Raw genomic sequence first — 24,413 nt, 5'->3', positions numbered from 1 at the left:
TTCTGAGCTTTGTTGCGCTTGCATAGTACTTCACTCTGTAGACATTTTCTTGTGCAAACCTGATGGACAATTTGAATCAAGCTACTATTACTATTCACTCCTAGGCCCAGTTTTATAACATTTAGTACTATTAATACAATTGTTTTTCAATGCCTTGTGTAATATTTTTATTAGACAGGTGATGAGTGCATCTAGCCTAGACAGTGTTGACTAGACTGCTTGAGTCCAGTCTTGTCCTCAGTAACTTTCAGTCGTTCATGACATTATCTGTGGCCTCCACAATGAGGTTCACTGGCGCCGTCAACTATTGGAGAATGTCGGTGGGTCCCGAATGTCTTTCCTTATCAGGATTGGATTTCCTCCCCGCTGCTCAAACTATCCAGCCCTCCCGTGTTTCATACACGCTTCCTGGAGGATAACCACATAGCCTTCCTACGGAGCAAGCCGGGGAGGTAGAATGAGGTAATTTGAGTTTTTCAGTCTATACAGTTAATATTCCCACGGTTATTATTTTACCAAGTGAGAATTAAGTAGCTACGTTACCTCCTAGCTAGCCAGCATATTTTTGCTAGCTGACGTTAGTGAAATGACATTGTTTAGCTAGCTAACGACAAAATGATGGCTAGCGCCTCGCTACTAACGTTAGATATTATGGCTAGACCGAGTTTTTATCCAGGATAAACAACCAGTTACGTTTAACGTTATAGCTAGCCAATACATGATTTTCAAAACGGCATTGTTGGCTAGCATGCTATCCACTACTGTAACAAGTTGGGATGTCTTAAGTTGTCTAGTTTTCTGCTACCCCAATCGAACGGTAACTCTGCTTTGTGTTTGTATACTGTATTCCCTGGCGATGGCTACTGTAGCTACCAGTCAACACAATCAACATGGGTAACTATAACAATTTGAAACGTCAGAAGTAGCGAACTAGCTTGAAAGAGTTACACACAGACTTAGCAATGATTAATATTCCTTACTAACGTTAACTAGCTAACTGTAGTTAACGCTTGTCATTTGCTAACGTTAGATCGCTACCATACTAGTAGCTCGATGGCTTCATTCTAAGCCAACGTTATTTGTCAGTCGCTCTATCCTACTAGCTAGCTATCGGAGAAAGGATCACACATTTCTAAACAATGTTGTGTGCAAGACTGCCAAATGGATCCTAAATGTTCCGAGCACGGTCATAGTAAAACAAAATTAGAGCGGCGATACCCGCCACCCTGTAAATGCACCAAGTATTGCACCAAGGTACCCGCACGAGCAAATGCACCAAGTCTTTTTATTTAATCAGAGGCTGCATATCTGCCAAGTCTTGATTGTGTCAGCACCTTAGATAAAGGTTATCGACTGAACATAACAGTTAATACTTAAAGGGAAGCCTCTTGTGGGTCTGTTTTGTTATATAGTCTATGATAGCTGAATCTGAATGATAGACACTTTCCTTGAATTAAGGTTTTCCAGGTTACATGTTAACAAGGACGATTTGTTTTTTGTCCATAGTATTTCACTAGTAACAATGTAAAGAAACAATTTGTGATGACTGAGTAAACTATATTTGAAGGTCGCTACAAGTTATGCCTGCCGAAGCCAGTCCTGGCAAGAATCTATGAATCATACTTCCACTGGTTACAAATTGTGAGAGTAAGTAGGTAGACTAAAGATTGTCTGGACAAACGCCATCCGTCAGAAGGTGTCCACTAAACTCCGTTAATTTCATTAGGCATACGGGTAATAAACCAGTGTTTATTTACCCATATTAGGTTGTAGCATCAGTGAGCACAGATGTCAGGAACGTGTGATTCTAAATCGGCGTGGTTTAGCCGTCATGGCATGACTTCAAGGAATACTGGACATGGGGATAATGCATGCACACAGATTGCCTAATCCAGTTTGAACCACAATCTCTCACGAGTTTGCTGCCCTGCTTTCACTTCTGCAACTGGCCAAAGAGTCACTCACCTTTTGGAACAAAGTAAAACTGTATCGGACTGTGAAACACGCATACACATCACTCTAAACTTAGAAGCAGGACATGTGGAGAGAGGACATGGTGAGGGAGCCTGTCTCCGTCACTCGGCTGGATTGTTGGAAAAGTTTATTTGAAAGTAATTTCTTGTTTTCTACTGACCTATTGTTTTCATAATGACTGCCTTACAAGGTGCTACTGCACATGTTTTTGTCAACGAAACATGAAGGTACTTTTGGGTAGAGTGCCATTGATACTAGAGCTGGGATGATAAACTGAATTATTTTATTTCACCATTATTTAACCAGGTAGGCTAGTTGAGAACAATTTCTAATTTGCATTTGCGACCTGGCCAAGATAAAGCAAAGCAGTTCGACACATACAACAACGCAGAGCTACACATGGAATAAACAAACACACAATCAATAATACAGTAGAAAAATCTATATACAGCATGTGCAAATGAGGTAGGATAAGAGAGGTAAGGCAATAAATAGGCTATGGTGGCAAATTAATTACAATATAGCAATTAAACACTGGAATGGTAGGATGTCCAGAAGATGAATGTACAAGTTGAGATACTAGGGTGCAAAGGAGCAAGATAAATACAGTATGGGGATGAGGTAGATTGGATGGGCTATTTACAGATGAGCTATGTACAGGTGCAGTGATCTGTGAGCTGCTCTCACATCTGGTGCTTAAAGCTAGTGAGGGAGGTAAGGGTCTCCAGCTTCAGAGCTTTTTGCAGTTCGTTCCAGTCATTGGCAGCAGAGAACTGGAAGGAGAGGTAGCCAAAGGAAGAATTGGCTTTGGGGGTGACCAGTGAAAGATACCTGATGGAGCGCGTGCTACGGGTGGGTGCTGCTATGGTGACCAGTGAGCTGAGATAAGGCGGGGCTTTACCTAGCAGAGACTTGTAGATGACCTGGAGCCAGTGGGTTTGGCGATGAGTATGAAGCGAGGGCCAGCCAACGAGAGCATACAGGTCGCAGTGGTGGGTAGTATATGGGGCTTTGGTGACAAAACGGATGGCACTGTGATAGACTGCATCCAATTTGTTGGGTAGAGTGTTGGAGGCTTTTTTGTAAATGACATCGCCAAAGTCGAGGATTGGTAGGATGGTCAGTTTTACGAGGGTATGTTTGGCAGCATGAGTGAAGGATGCTTTGTTGCGAAATAGGAAGCCGATTCTAGATTTAATTTTGGATTGGAGATGTTTAATGTGAGTCTGGAAGGAGAGTCAGAACCGTCCAGAGTAGTGATGCTGGACGGGCGGGCAGGTCCGGGCAGCGATCGGTTGAAGAGTATGCATTTAGTTTTACTTGCATTTAAGAGCAGTTGGAGGCCACGGAAGGAGAGTTGTATGGCATTGAAGCTCATCTGGAGGTAAGTTAACACAGTGTCCAACGAAGTGCCAGAGGTATACATAATGGTGTCATCTGCGTTGAGGTCGATCAGAGAATCACCAGCAGCGAGAGCGGCATCATTGATGTATATAGAGAAGAGAGTCGGCCCGAGAATTGAACCCTGTGGCATCCCCATAGAGACTGCCAGAGGTCCGGACCACAGGCCCTCCGATTTGACACACTGAACTCTATCGGAGAAGTAGTTGGTGAACCAAGCGAGGCAATCATTTGAGAAAACAAGGCTGTTGAGTCTGCCAATAAGAATGTTGTGATTGACAGAGTCGAAAGCCTTAGCCAGGTCGATGAATACGGCTGCACAGTAATGTCTCTTATCGGTGGCGGTTATGATATCGTTTAGGACCTTGAGCGTGGCTGAGGTGCACCCATGACCAGCTCTGAAACCAGATTGTTTAGCAGAGAAGGTACGGTGAGATTTGAAATGTTCGGTAATCTGTTTGTTAACTTGGCTTTCAAAGACCTTAGAAAGGCAGGGTAGAATAGATATAGGTCTGTAGCAGTTTGGGTCTAGAGTGTCTCCCGCTTTGAAGAGGGGGATGACCATGGCAGCTTTCCAATCTATGGGAATTTCAGATGATACGAAAGAGAGGTTGAACAGGCTAGTAATAGGGGTTGCAATAATTTCGGCAGATAATTTTAGAAAGAGAGGGTCCAGATTGTCTAGCCCGGCTGATTTGTAGGGGTCCAGATTTTGCAGCTCTTTCAGAACATCAGCTATCTGGATTTGGGTGAAGGAGAAGTGGGGGAGGTTTGGGCGAGTTGCTGTGGGGAGCGCAGGGCTGTTGACCGGCGTAGGGGTAGCCAGGTGGAAAGCATGACCAGCCGTAGAAAAATGCTTATAGAAATTCTCAATTATTGTGGATTTATCGGTAGTGACAGTGTTTCCTAGCCTCAGTGCAGTGGGCAGCTGGGAGGAGGTGCTCTTATTCTCCATAGACTTTAGTGTCCCAGAACTTTTTTGAGTTAATACTACAGGATGCAAATTTCTGTTTGAAAAAGCTAGCCTTAGCTTTCCTAACTGCCTGTGTATATTGGTTCCTAACTTCCCTGAAAAGTTGCATATCACGGGGGCTATTTGATGCTAATGCAGAACGCCACAGGATGTTTTTGTGCTGGTCAAGGGCAGACAGGTCTGGAGTGAACCAAGGGCTATATCTATTCCTAGTTTTTTTTTTTTATTCAATGGAGCATGCTTATTTAAGATGGTGAGGAAGGCACTTTTAAAGAATAACCAGGCATCCTCTACTGACCGGATGAGCTCAATGTCATTCCAGGATACCCCGGCCAGGTCGATTAGAAAGGCCTGTTCTCTGAAGTGTTTTAGGGAGCGTTTGACAGTGATGAGGGGTGGTCGTTTGACCGCAGACCCATTGCGGATGCAGGCAATGAGGCAGTGATCGCTGAGATCTTGTTTGAAAACAGCAGAGTTGTATTTGGAGGGTGAGTTAGTTAGGATGATATCTATGAGGGTGCCCGTGTTTACGGATTTGGGGTGGTACCTGGTAGATTCATTGATAATTTGTGTGAGATTGAGAGCATGTCCCAGTTTAGGTCACCTAGCAGCACGAGCTCAGAAGATAGATGGGGGGGCAATCAATTCACATATGGTGTCCAGGGCACAGCTGGGTGGTCTATAGCAAGCGGCAACGGTGAGAGACTTGTTTCTGGAAAGGTGAATTTTTAGAAGTAGAAGCTCGAATTGTTTTGGTAAAGACCTGGATAGTAAGACAGAACTCTTGCAGGCTATCTCTGCAGTAGATTGCAACACCGCCCCCTTTGGCAGTTCTATCTTGGCGGAAAATGTTATAGTTAGGGATGGAAATTTCAGGGTTAGGGTTAATTATAAAAATGATTGACACCAATCACTTATCGCAGGCATTTTACTGATATTGTTCATTATGATAAGTACTAGCCTATACTAGAGAAATGTGGAGTTTGAAATGAAACAAGTTTGCTAATATGGGTGATTGTTAATGGGACAATTGATGGCTACAACCATCACGCTAGTAGTAGTAGTTTTAAAGGGACATTGTTATTGGAGGGGCGGCAGGTAGCCTAGTGGTTAGAGTGTTGGACTTGTAACCGAGCAAGATCCAATCCCCAAGCTGACAAGGTAAAAATCTGTTCTTCTGCCCCTGAACAAGGCTGTTAACCCACTGTTCCTAGGCCGTCATTGAAAATAAGAAATTGTTCTTAACTGGCTTGCCTAGTTAAATAAAGGTAAAATAAAATTGATACTAGTCCCTTCATTTATGCTTCTTCAACACTTGAATATATAGACTGAGTATTTTCTGCTGGAAGACATTGGAAGCTAATAGATTACTAATACCAGTGTTTCTCTCTAGGTATACATATCTATGTGAAGGAACATGAACATGGACCCTTGAACTGAAGGAATGACAACCCCCCCCCCGGCACAATCTAGTAAAATTTGAGTTTTTTCTGTTTGGTTTTCCATCTCTATTTGATGGAAAACAACTATGATTACGTGGCATTTTTCATTCGGATGACACTTAGCTACGCGATCAATGTCCAATTCTATCTCACTACTGTAAAGCCTGCTTGTCTCTTGAAGAGTGATATTTAAATTCTACCTTGACACACCTTTCTCCTGCCTCCACATATCTCTCATTTCTGTGGAAGACCGGGACGTTTGACGTCAGCATTTACCACGCAATATTCCACTGCAATCTAGTGCTAATTAAATTGCTATAGCCTCCTTGCAAGACCAAGGTGTGTTCATTTTTGTCTGATTCAAAGTTTTAAGATTTGTTATATTTTATGTTATTTAAACTCGTTTGACATGTAGCTGTCTTTTCTAAGCTGCACTTTATTGATAAATATCATTACTAAGAGATTTCAAACTGTAATTTAAGCATATCTTTGAGTTATATATATTTTTTTAATCTTTAGGGCTATATATATATATTCTGTTTTCATTTTAAACTGGAAAAGTATATGGTTTTTGTTTCCAAGCCTTTACAAGCCGTCTGTCGATCATTCCGAAATGGACAAATCTAGAACTGATAGCATTTAAGGACAAAATCGATCCTTGTCTTCGGGCATTTGCGTTATGAAGGCTGGTGTTTTTCATTGTTTTTATGTTCCTCTGTTGGATTGACACACTAAAGAGAAGAATCTCCATCTGAAGGCCAGTGGGAGTTATTTTTCTTGGATCGTACAATACTCCTTTGAGTGCAGATGGATTTCACACGTCAAACTCAGAGTTGACTTTGTGGCGTTGTCTTTGCAAATCATGCACTGAAGTGGAAGAATGATTTTAAGGAGGTTTCAGGGATAAATAACTTGTGTTTTTAGTTTTTAAGACAGACTGACAGGTCTATAGTTATATTTTGGTTTTCCTAGCAGATCCTAAGGAGAGGTGCTTCCATTTGATTCTCCTTTTTAAGGTGGCCATCAGTGGCCAAGTGAACTGACATGTTGTATCACTACCTGAATTTAAACAGACTTATTCCATCCAACAAACTGCCAACTGCATGAAACACTCACACACCGTCCACCTGTCAGGAAACAGACCTTACCTACCTTAAACCTGAGGGTTGGAAGTCCTCTCCCCGTCAAGCCCACCACACTAAGGATGCGTTCCCCAGAGCCCCCCATCCCATCCCCAGCTGAGGCGCTACTCCACTGCCAGTTCGGGGGCTGGGGAACGGGCAGCAGCTGCGACAACAGCTGCCCCAACAGCCCTGGAGGTCCTGGGGGTCTGTCGTCCCCTTCTCCCTCCCCCAGCCCCTCTCCTGCCTCCAGCTACGCCTTGACCCTCACCCCCTCCCACATCCACGTCCAGCGCCTGGCCCCCCGCCCTGGTAAAGAGGCACGTCTAATACTACCCCTGTCAGAGCTGGCAGGGTGCAGCTGTCCCCGTGCCCCTGCTCCCCCCTTGCTGGTTCTATACTGGTATCCCCCGGGGAGGCGGAGGAAGGGGGTGTCCAGGAGGAGGCAGGTGAGGGCGTACCTGGCTGAGGCCAGGGTGGAGGCTGAGAGATGGTCCACTGCTATACAATGTCTGCTCAGGGGAGTCGCCATCACTGCTGACACGGGTGAGTGTGTGTTCCACTAACACAGCTACATTCAGTTATCTTGTCTGTTTGTATGCTATGTTACAGTCCAGGCACAATATGTGTAGGTTCTGAGGTTATTGTAACATCCCAGTTGTTGGAATCAGTCTGATGTTCCCTAATGCCCATCATTAGACTGGCACAGTGTCACCGTGAGAGAGAATGAAGTCAAATCAGCACTCGTTATGGCGTTTGGCGTCGACTACTTCCTATCCTGTGTACAGACTTTAACTGTACCTTAATTCACTTTATTAGCACCATTCACTCCATAAAGTTTGTTTCCATAAATGAGAGTGTTTGTTAGTTATTGTTAACTGGAGTCATACAGGGTGATCTGTGGTCCTTTTGATGTAGGAGGCCAGAGGATACAAGTGAATATAGGCCTAGGCTACTGTATGAATACCATGCATGTTCTAACAGATACAGGCTAGTTCAGTTCATTTCTGACCATGCTACTGTATAATGGCTGTAGGAAACTGTATAATGGCCATGTGATAAGGAATGAATGGATATAGGCCAATGCTGTTGTACTGTACGCACGTACATACATACAGCATGCTATGTTCAGTCAGGACCCCTGACTATTAAAAGGCTAAAGTATTGTTTAAGGGTTCATTCATGTATGTGAACAAACATGTTATTTAATCTTTCTTGGCTGTGTGTGTGTGTGGGCTAGGTTATCCCTTTAACACTTAATTTCCTCTACTTTCTCTGTCTCTGCTCTTATCTGTCCTGCACACACGGTCTGTATCATTCAGCGTCTAACCAACACAGCATCCCTCCCTTCCCACTAACTCCCACCCCTCACCAAGACAGCCTCCCTTCCCACTAACTCCCACCCCTCACCAAGACAGCCTCCCTTCCCACTAACTCCCACCCCTCACCAAGACAGCCTCCCTCCCTTCCAACTAACTCCCACCCCTCACCAAGACAGCCTCCATCCCTTCCAACTAACTCCCACCCCTCACCAAGACAGCCTCCCTCCCTTCCAACTAACTCCCACCCCTCACCAAGACAGCCTCCCTCCCTTCCAACTAACTCCCACCCCTCACCAAGACAGCCTCCCTCCCTTCCAATTAACTCCCACCCCTCACCAAGATAGCCTCCCTCCCTTCCAACTAACTCCCACCCCTCACCAAGACAGCCCCCTCCCTTCCAACTAACTCCCACCCCTCACCAAGACAGCCCCTCTCCCTTCCAACTAACTCCCACCCCTCACCAAGACAGCCCCTCTCCCTTCCAACTAACTCCCACCCCTCACCAAGACGGCCTCCCTCCCTTCCAACTAACTCCCACCCCCTCACCAAGACGGCCTCCCTCCCTCCCTTCCAACTAACTCCCACCCCTCACCAAGACAGCCTCCCTCCCTCCCTTCCAACTAACTCCCACCCCTCACCAAGACAGCCTCCCTCCCTCCCTTCCAACTAACTCCCACCCCTCACCAAGACGGCCTCCCTCCCTTCCAACTAACTCCCACCCCTCACCAAGACGGCCTCCCTCCCTTCCAACTAACTCCCACCCCTCACCAAGACGGCCTCCCTCCCTTCCAACTAACTCCCACCCCTCACCAAGACGGCCTCCCTCCCTTCCAACTAACTCCCACCCCTCACCAAGACGGCCTCCCTCCCTTCCAACTAACTCCCACCCCTCACCAAGACGTCCTCCCTCCCTTCCAACTAACTCCCACCCCTCACCAAGACGGCCTCCCTCCCTCCCTTCCAACTAACTCCCACCCCTCACCAAGACGGCCTCCCTCCCTTCCAACTAACTCCCACCCCTCACCAAGACGGCCTCCCTCCCTTCCAACAAACTCCCACCCCTCACCAAGACGGCCTCCCTCCCTTCCAACTAACTCCCACCCCTCACCAAGACGGCCTCCCTCCCTTCCAACTAACTCCCACCCCTCACCAACACGGCCTCCCTCCCTTCCAACTAACTCCCACCCCTCACCAACACGGCCCCCCTCCCTTCCAACTAACTCCCACCCCTCAGCAAGACGGCCTCCCTCCCTTCCAACTAACTCCCACCCCTCACCAACACGGCCTCCCTCCCTTCCAACTAACTCCCACCCCTCACCAACACGGCCTCCCTCCCTTCCAACTAACTCCCACCCCTCACCAACACGGCCTCCCTCCCTTCCAACTAACTCCCACCCCTCACCAAGACAGCCCCTCTCCCTTCCAACTAACTCCCACCCCTCACCAAGACGGCCTCCCTCCCTTCCAACTAACTCCCACCCCTCACCAAGACGGCCTCCCTCCCTCCCTTCCAACTAACTCCCACCCCTCACCAAGACAGCCTCCCTCCCTCCCTTCCAACTAACTCCCACCCCTCACCAAGACAGCCTCCCTCCCTCCCTTCCAACTAACTCCCACCCCTCACCAAGACGGCCTCCCTCCCTTGCAACTAACTCCCACCCCTCACCAAGACGGCCTCCCTCCCTTCCAACTAACTCCCACCCCTCACCAAGACGGCCTCCCTCCCTTCCAACTAACTCCCACCCCTCACCAACACGGCCTCCCTCCCTTCCAACTAACTCCCACCCCTCACCAAGACGTCCTCCCTCCCTTCCAACTAACTCCCACCCCTCACCAAGACGGCCTCCCTCCCTCCCTTCCAACTAACTCCCACCCCTCACCAAGACGGCCTCCCTCCCTTCCAACTAACTCCCACCCCTCACCAAGACGGCCTCCCTCCCTTCCAACAAACTCCCACCCCTCACCAAGACGGCCTCCCTCCCTTCCAACTAACTCCCACCCCTCACCAAGACGGCCTCCCTCCCTTCCAACTAACTCCCACCCCTCACCAACACGGCCTCCCTCCCTTCCAACTAACTCCCACCCCTCACCAACACGGCCCCCCTCCCTTCCAACTAACTCCCACCCCTCAGCAAGACGGCCTCCCTCCCTTCCAACTAACTCCCACCCCTCACCAAGACGGCCTCCCTCCCTCTCTTCCAACTAACTCCCACCCCTCACCAAGACAGCCTCCCTCCCTCCCTTCCCACTAAGTCCCACCCCTCACCAACATGGCCTCCCTCTCTTCTCACTAGCTCCCACCCCTCACTCACCAACACGGCCTCCCTCCCTTCCAACTAACTCCCACCCCTCACCAAGACGGCCTCCCTCCCTTCCAACTAATTCCCATCCCTCACCAACACGGCCTCCCTCCCTTCCAACTAACTCCCACCCCTCACCAACACGGCCTCCCTCCCTTCCAACTAACTCCCACCCCTCACCAACACGGCCTCCCTCTCTTCTCACTAGCTCCCACCCCTCACCAACACGGCCTCCCTCTCTTCTCACTAGCTCCCACCCCTCACCAACACGGCCTCCCTCTCTTCTCACTAACTCCCACCCCTCACCAACACGGCCTCCCTCTCTTCTCACTAACTCCCACCCCTCACCAACACGGCCTCCCTCCCTTCCAACTAACTCCCACCCCTCACCAACACGGCCTCCCTCCCTTCCAACTAACTCCCACCCCTCACCAACACGGCCTCCCTCCCTTCCAACTAACTCCCACCCCTCACCAACACAGCCTCCCTCCCTTCCAACTAACTCCCACCCATCACCAACACAGTATCCCTCCCTTCCCACTAGCTCCCGTTCTGCCCAGATAGCAACACCACTGTTTACCCACGGCCTGTGTGGTTCTTTCTATCTATATACAGTATATGCTCTCCTTCTTTCTCTCTCCCTGTCCCTCTGTCTTGCACTCTCCTTTTTGCTTTCTCCATCGTTAGCCTTTCTCACATCGCTGTTTTGTTTTAGCACTTTGAGGACCTGGAAGAACCCCAAGGCCTACGTAAAGCCCATCTATTATCCATTTCAACATTCCCTTTTCTTCCATTTGTTTTGACTCTCCCTCGCTCATTATCTCTCTGTCTTGTCTCCTTCCTCTCTCCCAAACACTCTTCTTTTCTCACTGTCTCTGTGCATTAGTCTACACCCTCAGTGTCTGTCTGTACATCCTCCCTCCCATAGTCTTTCATCCTTGCTGTCTTTACACCTTTTTCAGTCTCGTCTCCTCTCCTCCTCCTGTCTCCTCTCATCCATCTATCTGCCCTGTCCTCTTTTGTTTTGTACCTCCTCCCTCCCTTCCTCTTTCAATGTCCTCCCTCTTTCTCCTTTCCCAGTTACTACCCCTTTATCACTCTGTCCCCTCTCTCTCCTGCTCGCTCTCTCTCTCTTGCTCGCTCTCTCTCTTCTGCTCTCTCTCTCTCTTCTGCTCTCTAGTGCTCTCCCTCTCTCTCTCTCTCTCCTGCTCGCTCTCTCTCTCTTGCTCTCTCTCTCTCTCCTGCTCTCTCTCACTCTCCTGCTCTAGTCATCACACACTCTGTCTGTAACTGTCTCCACTCTGTATGTCTGGTAACTCTGTCTACTCTCTCTCTCTGTCTAACTCTTTCTCCACTCTGTCTGTTTGTCTGTAACTCTGTTGCTCTGCTCTGCAGTGTGAATTATACAACCTCCTAGCTGCTGGTTCTACTTCTATAATGGCTTTAGTCAGAGATGTGTGCAGTTAGTGTTTGGTCCACTTCAACCCTATACAGTAGGTGCTGCTGTGTAGATAGGGCTCTGCTTGTTATTACTAGGCGTTTTGTGGAAGACTAAGCACTGAAGTGTTCAGTTAAGTACCTTGTTTCCCTGTCCTGGGCTTTGAGTGCCTTTTCATTCTAGAAGATTTAATTATGTAGAGCCATTAGTCAAACGGAATCATTATTACTTATCTGGTCAGAGAATAGTCCCTTTGAGATGAGCTGAAAGAGGTTTGCCTTGTCACAGATACACTCAAGGTCTAAGGGTGGGAAACACTGTGCTTAATGGCAGGGTTTCCCAAACTTGGTCCTCCCCAAATAATCAAAGCTTGATGTTGAGTTGGTTATTTGAATCAGCTGTGTAGTGCTAGGACAAAAACTAAAACATGCACCCAGGGAGGGTGGGGGTCCCAGGACTGAGTTTGGGAAACCCTGCTTTATGGTATCGCTTACGTTTGTTGTTCTATTGTACACTGTGAAGATGAAGCCTTGTATTTTTGATAGAAACAAATTGATTGATTGTTCTAATGATTGGCTGCTTTCCCTCAGAAATTGGCAAACGTCTACTGCCCCGTCCCCGAAGGCTGCTGCTATTGGTGAACCCCTTCAGCGGGAGAGGCCAGGCTATGCAGTGGTGTCAGACACACATCCTGCCAATGATCAGAGAGGCTAACATCAGCTACAACCTGATACAGACAGGTAACACACACCGTAACATCAGCTACAACCTGATACAGACAGGTAACACACACCGTAACATCAGCTACAACCTGATACAGACAGGTAACACACACCGTAACATCAGCTCTACAACCTGATACAGACAGGTAACACACACCGTAACATCAGCTCTACAACCTGATACAGACAGGTAACACACACCGTAACATCAGCTACAACCTGATACAGACAGGTAACACACACCGTAACATCAGCTACAACCTGATACAGACAGGTAACACACACCGTAACATCAGCTACAACCTGATACAGACAGGTAACACACACCGTAACATCAGCTCTACAACCTGATACAGACAGGTAACACACACCGTAACATCAGCTCTACAACCTGATACAGACAGGTAACACACACCGTAACATCAGCCTACAACCTGATACAGACAGGTAACACACACCGTAACATCAGCTACAACCTGATACAGACAGGTAACACACACCGTAACATCAGCTACAACCTGATACAGACAGGTAACACACACCGTAACATCAGCTACAACCTGATACAGACAGGTAACACACACCGTAACATCAGCTCTACAACCTGATACAGACAGGTAACACACACCGTAACATCAGCTCTACAACCTGATACAGACAGGTAACACACACCGTAACATCAGCTACAACCTGATACAGACAGGTAACACACACCGTAACATCAGCTACAACCTGATACAGACAGGTAACACACACCGTAACATCAGCTACAACCTGATACAGACAGGTAACACACACCGTAACATCAGCTCTACAACCTGATACAGACAGGTAACACACACCGTAACATCAGCTACAACCTGATACAGACAGGTAACACACACCGTAACATCAGCTACAACCTGATACAGACAGGTAACACACACCGTAACATCAGCTACAACCTGATACAGACAGGTAACACACACCGTAACATCAGCTACAACCTGATACAGACAGGTAACACACACCGTAACATCAGCTACAACCTGATACAGACAGGTAACACACACCGTAACATCAGCTCTACAACCTGATACAGACAGGTAACACACACCGTAACATCAGCTCTACAACCTGATACAGACAGGTAACACACACCGTAACATCAGCTACAACCTGATACAGACAGGTAACACACACCGTAACATCAGCTCTACAACCTGATACAGACAGGTAACACACACCGTAACATCAGCTCTACAACCTGATACAGACAGGTAACACACACCGTAACATCAGCTCTACAACCTGATACAGACGGGTAACACACACCGTAACATCAGCTACAACCTGATACAGACGGGTAACACACACCGTAACATCAGCTACAACCTGATACAGACGGGTAACACACATCGTAACATCAGCTCTACAACCTGATACAGACGGGTAACACACACCGTAACATCAGCTCTACAACCTGATACAGACAGGTAACACACACCGTAACATCAGCTACAACCTGATACATACAGGTAACACACACTTTAACATCAGGTCTACAACCTGATACAGACAGGTAACACACACCGTAGCATCAGCTACAACCTGATACAGACAGGTAACACACACCGTAACATCAGGTCTACAACCTGATACAGACAGGTAACACACCGTAACATCAGCTACAACCTGATACAGACAGGTAACACACACCGTAACATCAGCTACAACCTGATACAGACAGGTAACACACACCGTAACATCAGCTCTACAACCTGATACAGACAGGTAACACACACCGTAACATCAGCTCTACAACCTGATACAGACAGGTAACACACACCGTAACATCAGCTACAACCTGATACAGACAGGTAACACACACGTAACATCAGCTACAACCTGATACAGACAGGTAACACACACCGTAACATCAGCTCTACAACCTGATACAGACAGGACACACACCGTAACATCAGCTCTACAACCTGATACAGACAGGTAACACACACCGTAACATCAGCTACAACCTGATACAGACAGGTAACACACACCGTAACATCAGCTACAACCTGATACAGTCAGGTAACACACACCGTAACATCAGCTACAACCTGATACAGACAGGTAACACACACCGTAACATCAGCTACAACCTGATACAGACGGGTAACACACACCGTAACATCAGCTCTACAACCTGATACAGACGGGTAACACACACCGTAACATCAGCTACAACCTGATACATACAGGTAACACACACTTTAACATCAGGTCTACAACCTGATACAGACAGGTAACACACACCGTAGCATCAGCTACAACCTGATAGACAGGTAACACACACCGTAACATCAGGTCTACAACCTGATACAGACAGGTAACACACCGTAACATCAGCTACAACCTGATACAGACAGGTAACACACCGTAACATCAGCTACAACCTGATACAGACAGGTAACACACACCGTAACATCAGCTCTACAACCTGATACAGACAGGTAACACACACCGTAACATCAGCTCTACAACCTGATACAGACAGGTAACACACACCGTAACATCAGCTACAACCTGATACAGACAGGTAACACACACGTAACATCAGCTACAACCTGATACAGACAGGTAACACACACCGTGACATCAGCTCTACAACCTGATACAGACAGGTAACACACCATAACATCAGCTACAACCTGATACAGACAGGTAACACACACCGTAACATCAGCTACAACCTGATACAGACAGGTAACACACACCGTAACATCAGCTACAACCTGATACAGTCAGGTAACACACACCGTAACATCAGCTACAACCTGATACAGACGGGTAACACACACCGTAACATCAGCTACAACCTGATACAGGTGGGTAACACACACCGTAACATCAGCTACAACCTGATACAGACGGGTAACACACACCGTAACATCAGCTACAACCTGATACAGACGGGTAACACACACCGTAACATCAGCTACAACCTGATACAGACAGGTAACACACACCGTAACATCAGCTACAACTTGATACAGACAGGTAACACACACCGTAACATCAGCTCTACAACCTGATACAGACAGGTAACACACACCGTAACATCAGCTCTACAACCTGATACAGACAGGTAACACACACCGTAACATCAGCTCCATAACCTGATACAGACAGGTAACACATACCGTAACATCAGCTACAACCTGATACAGACGGGTAACACACACCGTAACATCAGCTACAACCTGATACAGACAGGTAACACACACCGTAACATCAGCTACAACCTGATACAGACAGGTAACACACACCGTAACATCAGCTCTACAACCTGATACAGACAGGTAACACACACCGTAACATCAGCTACAACCTGATACAGACAGGTAACACACACCGTAACATCAGCTACAACCTGATACAGACGGGTAACACACACCGTAACATCAGCTACAACCTGATACAGACGGGTAACACACACCATAACATCAGCTACAACCTGATACAGACGGGTAACACACACCGTAACATCAGCTACAACCTGATACAGACAGGTAACACACACCGTAACATCAGCTACAACCTGATACAGACAGGTAACACACACCGTAACATCAGCTCTACAACCTGATACAGACAGGTAACACACACCGTAACATCAGTTCTACAACCTGATACAGACAGGTAACACACACCGTAACATCAGCACTACAACCTGATACAGACGGGTAACACACACCGTAACATCAGCTACAACCTGATACAGACGGGTAACACACACCGTAACATCAGCACTACAACCTGATACAGACGGGTAACACACACCGTAACATCAGCTACAACCTGATACAGACAGGTAACACACACCGTAACATCAGCTCTACAACCTGATACAGACAGGTAACACACACCGTAACATCAGCTCTACAACCACAGCCGTTAATCGGTATCACACACACACAGGTACAACCTCCTAACAACACATCTCCTTTTCTTCTCAGAGCGACAGAACCATGCCAGAGAGTTAATCAAAGAGATCTCCCTGTCACAGTGGGACGGCATCATCATCGTCTCTGGAGATGGCCTGCTGCACGAGGTGTGGGGGTGTGTGTATGTGTGTGGGGGGGGTTGTGTGTGTGTGTGTGTGGGGGGGATGGTGGGGGTGTTGGGGGGTGTGTGTGTGTGTGTCTGACTCTGCTCTGCTTTTCTCTCTCCAGGTGATCAATGGTTTGATGGAGCGTCCAGACTGGGAACTAGCAATAAAGACACCTGTAGGCATCCTGCCCTGTGGCTCTGGAAATGCCCTGGCTGGATCCATCAACCACCATGCAGGGTGGGTCACACACACACACACACACACACAGACACAGACACAGACACACACACACACACACACACACACACACACACACACACACACACACACACACACACACACACACACACACACACACACACACACACACACACACACATATCCAACCAGCTATGTGACACATGTAATGACTTGACCAGACATATGAGACTGATTCAAACCTAAACATGCAATATTTTAGAATTTCTTGTTAGATCAATGGTGAGAATGCTGGAGATACTAGTAGAAGCATTGAAATGAATAGGTTATTCCAGTTCAGGGTTCTGGTGCCATGGTGTGTCTGGATTGAATTAAGAATTTATCTCAGCCTCAAATTCATTCCTCAACCACTTGATACATTTCTCAATGCAGATGTAGATAAACACGCACCTTTACAGTCACACACACCCACAGTAGTTTTCATTGGAAGTAAAAGGTGTGCAGTCTAATTAGCATTGGGCCGATATATGATTCTATCAAATATCGGGATGTTTGACATTACCGAATATGTGAAGTCCAAGATGGTAGGTATATCGTGAAGTACAAGATGGTAGGTATATCGGGAAGTCCAAGATGGTAGGTGTATCGTGAAGTCCAAGATGGTAGGTATATCGGGAAGTCCAAGATGGTAGGTGAATCGGGATGTGCAAGACTTCTGTATTTGAGCTTTAAAAATCTAACGGTGCAGTCTTATAAGTTAGGCTGCAACAATATGTTGAAAATGAAGTCTAAATAAATGAAGTCTTTTTTTTGCCTTACTAAGGTTATTTCATGAGAATGTGACTAGAAAATCATATAAGGACAAAACTTTCACAGTCTAGAATTATCTAGTCAATATTGGTGGCTCCCGAGTGGTTTGATTCCAGGCTGTATCACAACCGGCCGTGATCGGAAGTCCCATAGGGCGGCGCACAATAGCCCAGCGTCGTCCGGGTTAGGGGAGGATTTGTCTGGGGTAGACCGTCATTCTAAATAAGAATTTGTTTTTAACTGACTTGACACATTTTTTAAATGAACCTTTATTTAACTAGGCAAGTCAGTTAAGAACAAATTCTTATTTACAATGACATCCTACCAGGGAACACTGGGTTATCTGCCTTGTTCAGGGGCAGAACGACAGATTTTTACCTTGTCAGCTCCGGGATTCAATCCAGCAACCTTTCGGTTACTAGTCCAACACTCTAACCACTAGGCAACCTGACACCCCAAAAGTTAAAGGTTAAATAAAAAAGAGGAAATAAAAAAATAAAGTCGCCCAACGATTATATCGGATATCACAATATTTGGAGTAGCATATCGTAGAAGAGGTCTCCCCAAATATCGCCCAACCTTAATTCTAATCACGGTCAACCTTTAGACTTTAGTTTATTGATGTACATCCCATTGGCCCTATTACATTGCAGTAGTAGACTTCAGTTTATTGATGTACATCCCATTGGCCTTATTAAAGTACTGTAGACTTTAGCATCTTCAACTAATCCTTATGCCTCTCGTATTGCTGTATCAGCTGTTTCAACGACTCATCGAGACTGAGACTGATAGAGAAATTCTCTCCTCCCTCCCGTTCTCTCCTGCCCGCCACTCCCTCTCTCTTTCTCCTACCCCCACTATTCCCTCCCTCTCTTCATGTCCTGTTATTTCTAGAGTTCTCTCCTTTATCTCTGGAAGACACGTCAATAAATGAGTCCAGTCAATATAGTACAGTCTGTTCTTTCATCTCTCTCTCCTTCTTATCTCTTGTGTTGTCTTTATGATGGCTTGTTTGGCCACCTACATAACATTCGCTGATTGTGTATGTCATAAACATTATGTTAACTTATATTACACAGTATTCATTTCCTCTCTCCTCTCACCTTTCCTCTCTGTATTTTCCATTCCTCTCCCTATCCACATTCTCACCCTTTCTCCATTCTCTTCCATCCACTGTTTGCCTCTTACTTTTCTCTTCATCCCAGTTATGACATGTGCCTTCGGGAGCCTCTCCTCCTCAACTGCTGTTTTCAGCTCTGCCGTGGCGGAGTCAAGCCCATGGATTTGGTCTCCGTGACAACCAGCCCCGCCCCTTCTCAAAATGGCCGCCCGGGTCTTCCCAGAAGGATGTTCTCCTTCCTGTCTGTGGCCTGGGGCTTTGTGTCTGACGTGGACATCGAGAGTGAGAGGTGTGTGTGTTTAAGTTAATGGCGTGGCTGCGGTGCCGAGTTCTCTGGAGTCCTCTTCCCGATAGCTAAACAGCCGAAGCTTCTGCACATGTGCGGGATTCTCTATTTTACTGCTCCCTCTGCTGACACAGCTTATCAAACACAAGCTGTACACTGAAGGGTAGTTTTTTCCATCATCATTGCAAACATTGGCTAAGCAGGAGGCAGTCAAAGTAGTAGTTGAATGGTCGTCTGCCCAGAAGTTGAACAGGCTACTCAGGCAAATTTCAGTCATTGTCAAATCGTGCAGTACTTGCATGATCATTGAGAAGCGAAATTACAGTTGTACGTGATTTGTGGTTTAAATGCAGATTGTATTGGGGCAAAAACAATGTGTAGACAGCTTCCTACATGTGCTACTGCAATATCCTTAGTTACAACAGATAAAGTTGTAGCCTACATCCTAAATTAGCATATATATATATATATATATATATATATATTTGGAATGTTGGTTAAAATAGCTGCAGGTTTTATATCAGCTGTTCTGAAATTTGAGGCAGAGATGTAGGCTCCATCATTTCTATCAAAAAGGTTGATAGGAAGGGTTCAGAAGAGGCTGAGTAAAGTGAGAAATGTGAAGGGAGGTGGATGTCTGTAAACTAACACATGGGCAGAACGTGATTGGGTTCTTTAACTCTGGGGAAGAGGCTTCCAGGGTGACGGGGCAGGGCGCTTGCCTTTGGTCACTCATCCTTAAATTAAGTACAAGCAATCTTTCACTGTACCTCCTTGATCACACTTATTCCTAATGAATAAGTAATGTGTTATGTTCTCTGTTGTTGCCCTGGTAACTAAATGCTGTAATGGTGTGATGTTGCAGGTACCGGGGTCTGGGCTCGGCACGGTTCACCCTGGGCACTCTGGTCCGCCTGGCCTCCCTGCGCTCCTATAAGGGCCGTCTGTCCTACCTGCCCCCCTCCATAGTCGCCACATCCCCAGACGCCATCCCTCCGCCCCTGCGCAGACCCCTGTCCCGCAGCATCACTGAGGGCCTGGAGGGCTTCTGCCACACCCCCATCCAACGCACCAGCTCTGACATGGGCCTCAGCGAACAGAGGAGTCTGAGGAGGGTAGACACGGAAAGGGAGCGGGAGAGAGAGATGGAGAGGCAGAGAGAGAGGGAGAGGAGGAGGGAGAGGGCCAGGGGAGGGGGAACGGGGGTGGTCAGGGCGAGTAGCTTGGCAGAGGATAGAGAGAGAGAGCTGGAGGGAGAGGCGGGGAGGTCAGGGACAAGTTCGGAGAGATCTGGGACGAGTTCGGAGTCGAACGAAAGGGAAGATTGCAGGATGGGAAGGGAGGATGGGGTGAACATGGAAAAAAGGCCAGATGAGGAAAGAGAAGACGGAACGATGGAGCAGGACTCAGGGATGATAGAGGATATAGAGGAGAGAGTGAGGAATGGGGAAGGCAGCAGTGTCTCAATGGATGGGGTGATGGAAGCGAAGGAGGTTGGAGAGGGGTACGGGGTGGACGTGGGGCGAGAGGCCAACAAGGACCCAGAGGGGTGTTACTCGTACCCAGACAACCTCCAGCAGACCAGACTGACTCTAAGGAAGAACTCTGCCCCTTCCAGCCAGATAGCTAACGCCTTCTTTAGCCAGCCCCTCAGCCAGGAGGCTGACCCCGTTTCTGGAGCCTCGTACAGGGCAGAAGAGATGGATCTGAATGGAACATACTTCCAGAAAGAAGCTTACCCACTGGACATCGCCCGGGAGAGAGCCCTCACCATATCCTCTCCCTTCAGACACTCTCCTTTCTCCTTCAAGCCCAAATCTCTGGACCAGAACGCATCCCGCCCCAGACCTCTATCCCTCCTCCACCACCCCCACTCCAACTCCCTACCCCCCAAACTCCCCTCCCTGTCCCTCTCCCTCTCTCCCACACCCCCTTCCTCCCCGTCCTGTGCCTCTCCCCACTCCTCCTCCTACCTCGTTCCACGCCCCAACACCCCCAACTCCACCTCCCCTTCCCCGTCTCTCCAGTCCCCCTCCCCCTCCTTTACCTTTGACATTGCAGAGCCTGCCGGACCCCTCAAGAACCGCCCCCCATCTCACTCCCTTTCAACCCTCCCAGGGATGACCTCCTGCCCCCCTTGGACCAGGCCCTGCCGACCCGGGACTGGGTGACCATTGAGGGGGACTTTGTGCTTGTGCTGGCCATCTACCAGTCCCATCTCGGGGCAGACCTCCATGCCGCCCCCCAAGCCAGGTTTGACGACGGGCTGATCCACCTGACGTTTGTGCGGGCAGGGATCTCCAGAGCCACCCTGCTCCGTCTGTTCCTGGCCATGGAGAGGGGGGCACACCTGTCTCTCAGCTCCCCCTATGTGAGCCATGTCCCAGCCAGGGCCTTCAGGCTGCAGCCCCTCTCCCCACGAGGAACACTCACTGTGGACGGGGAACTGGTGCCATACGGCCCGCTGCAGGCACAGGTAGAGAGAGCGATGGAGTGGGGGAAAGTGGAGTGGGGAGGGCTGGAGGGAGTGTGTAAAGTGTATGTACACTGGAAGATAAAAGCAGTTGCTAAGATTTTAAAACTGATTTCGAAAGCTTTTTTTATAAATCTTTTCACTAACAATCCCAGCTCGTAAGTGCATGTAAATCCACTCCACATCTATAGTACTGAACTGGTGTATTGTCTTTGGTACGATGTTACCCTCTGTATTCTGCCTGTATTATATTAAACCCTTGATGATGGCCTATCACTTCAGTGCAACAAAAGCTGTTAGAATTCTGTGTTTAGCTTTCATGTTTTCTCTGGTATATTAATAACCACATTATACACTTCTAAGACCTATCTTTAGTTCCCTTCTCTAAAGTATTATACTAATCACTCTATCGGTTTGTCTCCCTCAGGTCCATCCCTCTATGTCCCGGCTCATTGTTGGTGACTCTGGAGTGAAGATCACCTGATTCTGACAAGGGATTGGCTGACCAGATCAGCTGATACGGCGCTCTCTCCAATTATATCATCTCTGTTGCCATCTACGTTCACAGAGAAAGAGGAGAAAAAAGCCTCAGAGACTGAAAATAGCCCAAATCATTTCTGGGGTTTAATGGAAGGGATCATCTGCTGAGCAGAGCGGCGGTGCAGGACGCAAGCCGAGGGATTAATAGAGAATTTTAAAAACGGATGAAAACGAGCTTTGTTGCACAGCTGTTGGATTACACTCCGTTTATCCTGAGAAGCCTGTACCTGCATAGCCATGGGAACAAAATAGGGGGGGGGGACAAGTTGAATGTGTATGGGGGAGTGTGTATTCAGTGCATGTGTGTGGTATATACATTCTAGTATGCACAAATGGCATGCAGAGATGCACATTTCCTGACCTTGCCTTACAGAGAGAGTTCAGATTTCTTTGTTCTCTATCAAAGCTGTCCTAGAACAGTTCTAGTTCTATATCAAAGCTGTCCTAGAACAGTTCTAGTTCTATATCAAAGCTGTCCTAGAACAGTTCTAGTTCTATATCAGAACTATCAAGTTCTAGTTCTAGAACTATTTCAGAGGGAGCCACACCCTCATGCAAATGTAGATCCCCTTCCGTATTGGAACCTCCGTCCTTCCCTGTAATGCCTTAAAGTACAACTCCTGTGACTTTGCCCTTTCTGTCTTATATAAGATGCCTAAACCTGCGACTCCGCAAATCTCCATTCACCAGAGGCTGGTGGGAGGAGCTATAGGAGGACGGGCTCATTGTAAAGACTGGAATGGAATTAATGGAACGGTATCAAACCCATACAAAACCCCATGTTTGACTCCGTTCTAATTATTCCATTCCAGCCATGACAATGAGCCCGTCCTCATATAGTTCCTCCCACCAGCCGCCTCTGCCATCCAGGTATATCAGAGGGGACCGTCCACTACAGGAAAAACAAAACAAAGCTGCTGAGCATACTGTCGTGTTAGTTAAGTTTGTATTGGTGTAAATGAAATATCTGTGAACAAAGGAAGTTTATTAGCAATCCCATGGAGACGATTACTCCTAGAATAAACCAGTAAAGTTAGATCAACACTGAAATAAATATAAAGCTCATTGAGTCCTTATACACGGGTATTTCACAACAGAAGGATAGACGGGACTGTTGAACAGTAGCCATCATGGTGTATAGTGCATTTGCCTGTTTTTCTTTGCAAAAAGGGTGCATGATGATGATGCTAGATTATGAAGTTGCAACACAGTGATCACGAGACTGTTGCTTGATCAAGTTTCATGTATGTTGTCACGGAATCCTCTGAAAGTCTCACAAAGACCCAGAATGCTGGTTGTTTTCAGCAAATAGTCACTAGTTCCACATGTGTAAACTGCCTTTTTACATACCTCTGATGTAGTCGATTTTAATTGATATAATTGTGAGTAGATTCTGAAGTGTTATGCAGCTGCAGAATATCAACACTCGATTGGATTCTATCTTTTAGATAAAGATTGCTGTTGAAAGGAACAAGATGTACTTGTCTTGCTGGTGTTATTTACCACATGACAAGCAGATCGTTTCCATAGGAGACCGTTATAATCTTAAACAGACAACATAAACTCAGTAAATGAATGATTACCTTCTTGAGGATTTAGCTAATCACAGACAAGGCTGTGCCTCCCAACTCAAATCATAGCCTACATTTCAGAAATTGATTTCTCAGTGGGATGTAGCCTATACCGTTGAAGTCGGAAGTTTACATACACTTAGGTTGGAGTCATTAAAATTTGTTTTTCAACCACTCCACAAATTTCTTGTTAACTGACTATACTTTTGGCAAGTCGGTTAGGACATCTACTTTGTGCATGACACAAGTAATTTTTCCAACAATTGTTTACAGACAGATTATTTCACTTATAATTCACTGTATCACAATTCCAGTGGGTCAGAAGTTTACATACACTAAGTTGACTGTGCCTTTAAACAGCTTGGAAAATTCCAGAAAATGTCATGGCTTTCGAAGCTTCTGATAGGCTAATTTACATAATTTGAGTCAATTGGAGGTGTACCTGTGGATGTATTTCAAGGCCTACCTTCAAACTCAGTGCCTCTTTGCTTGACAGCATGGGAAAATCAAAAGATATCAGCCAAGACCTCAGAAAAAGAATTGTAGACCTCCACAAGTCTTGTTCATCCTTGGGAGCAATTTCTAAATGCCTGAAGGTACCACGTTCATCTGTACAAACAATACTATGC

The 24,413-nt window shown here is 47.0% G+C and overlaps 1 protein-coding gene across 1 annotated transcript; it reads left to right on the top strand.

Moving 5' to 3' along the window:
* Positions 1 to 199: 199 nt before the first annotated feature.
* On the top strand, positions 200 to 24,023 carry LOC106605743 (sphingosine kinase 2). The gene is given in 9 exon segments (XM_045718835.1): positions 200 to 462; positions 5,742 to 7,457; positions 12,562 to 12,711; positions 16,692 to 16,786; positions 16,908 to 17,023; positions 19,000 to 19,203; positions 20,066 to 21,338; positions 21,341 to 21,676; positions 22,101 to 24,023. Coding segments are annotated over 8 exon segments (2,694 nt in total). The 5' UTR covers positions 200 to 462; positions 5,742 to 6,994; the 3' UTR covers positions 22,158 to 24,023.
* The last annotated feature ends 390 nt before the right edge of the window (positions 24,024 to 24,413 follow it).

This window comes from Salmo salar, chromosome ssa05, assembly GCF_905237065.1.
Source record: "Salmo salar chromosome ssa05, Ssal_v3.1, whole genome shotgun sequence".
Lineage (NCBI taxonomy): Eukaryota > Metazoa > Chordata > Actinopteri > Salmoniformes > Salmonidae > Salmo > Salmo salar.
Note: the sequence above shows the minus strand (reverse complement) of the source record. Positions and strands in the feature narration are given on the sequence as shown.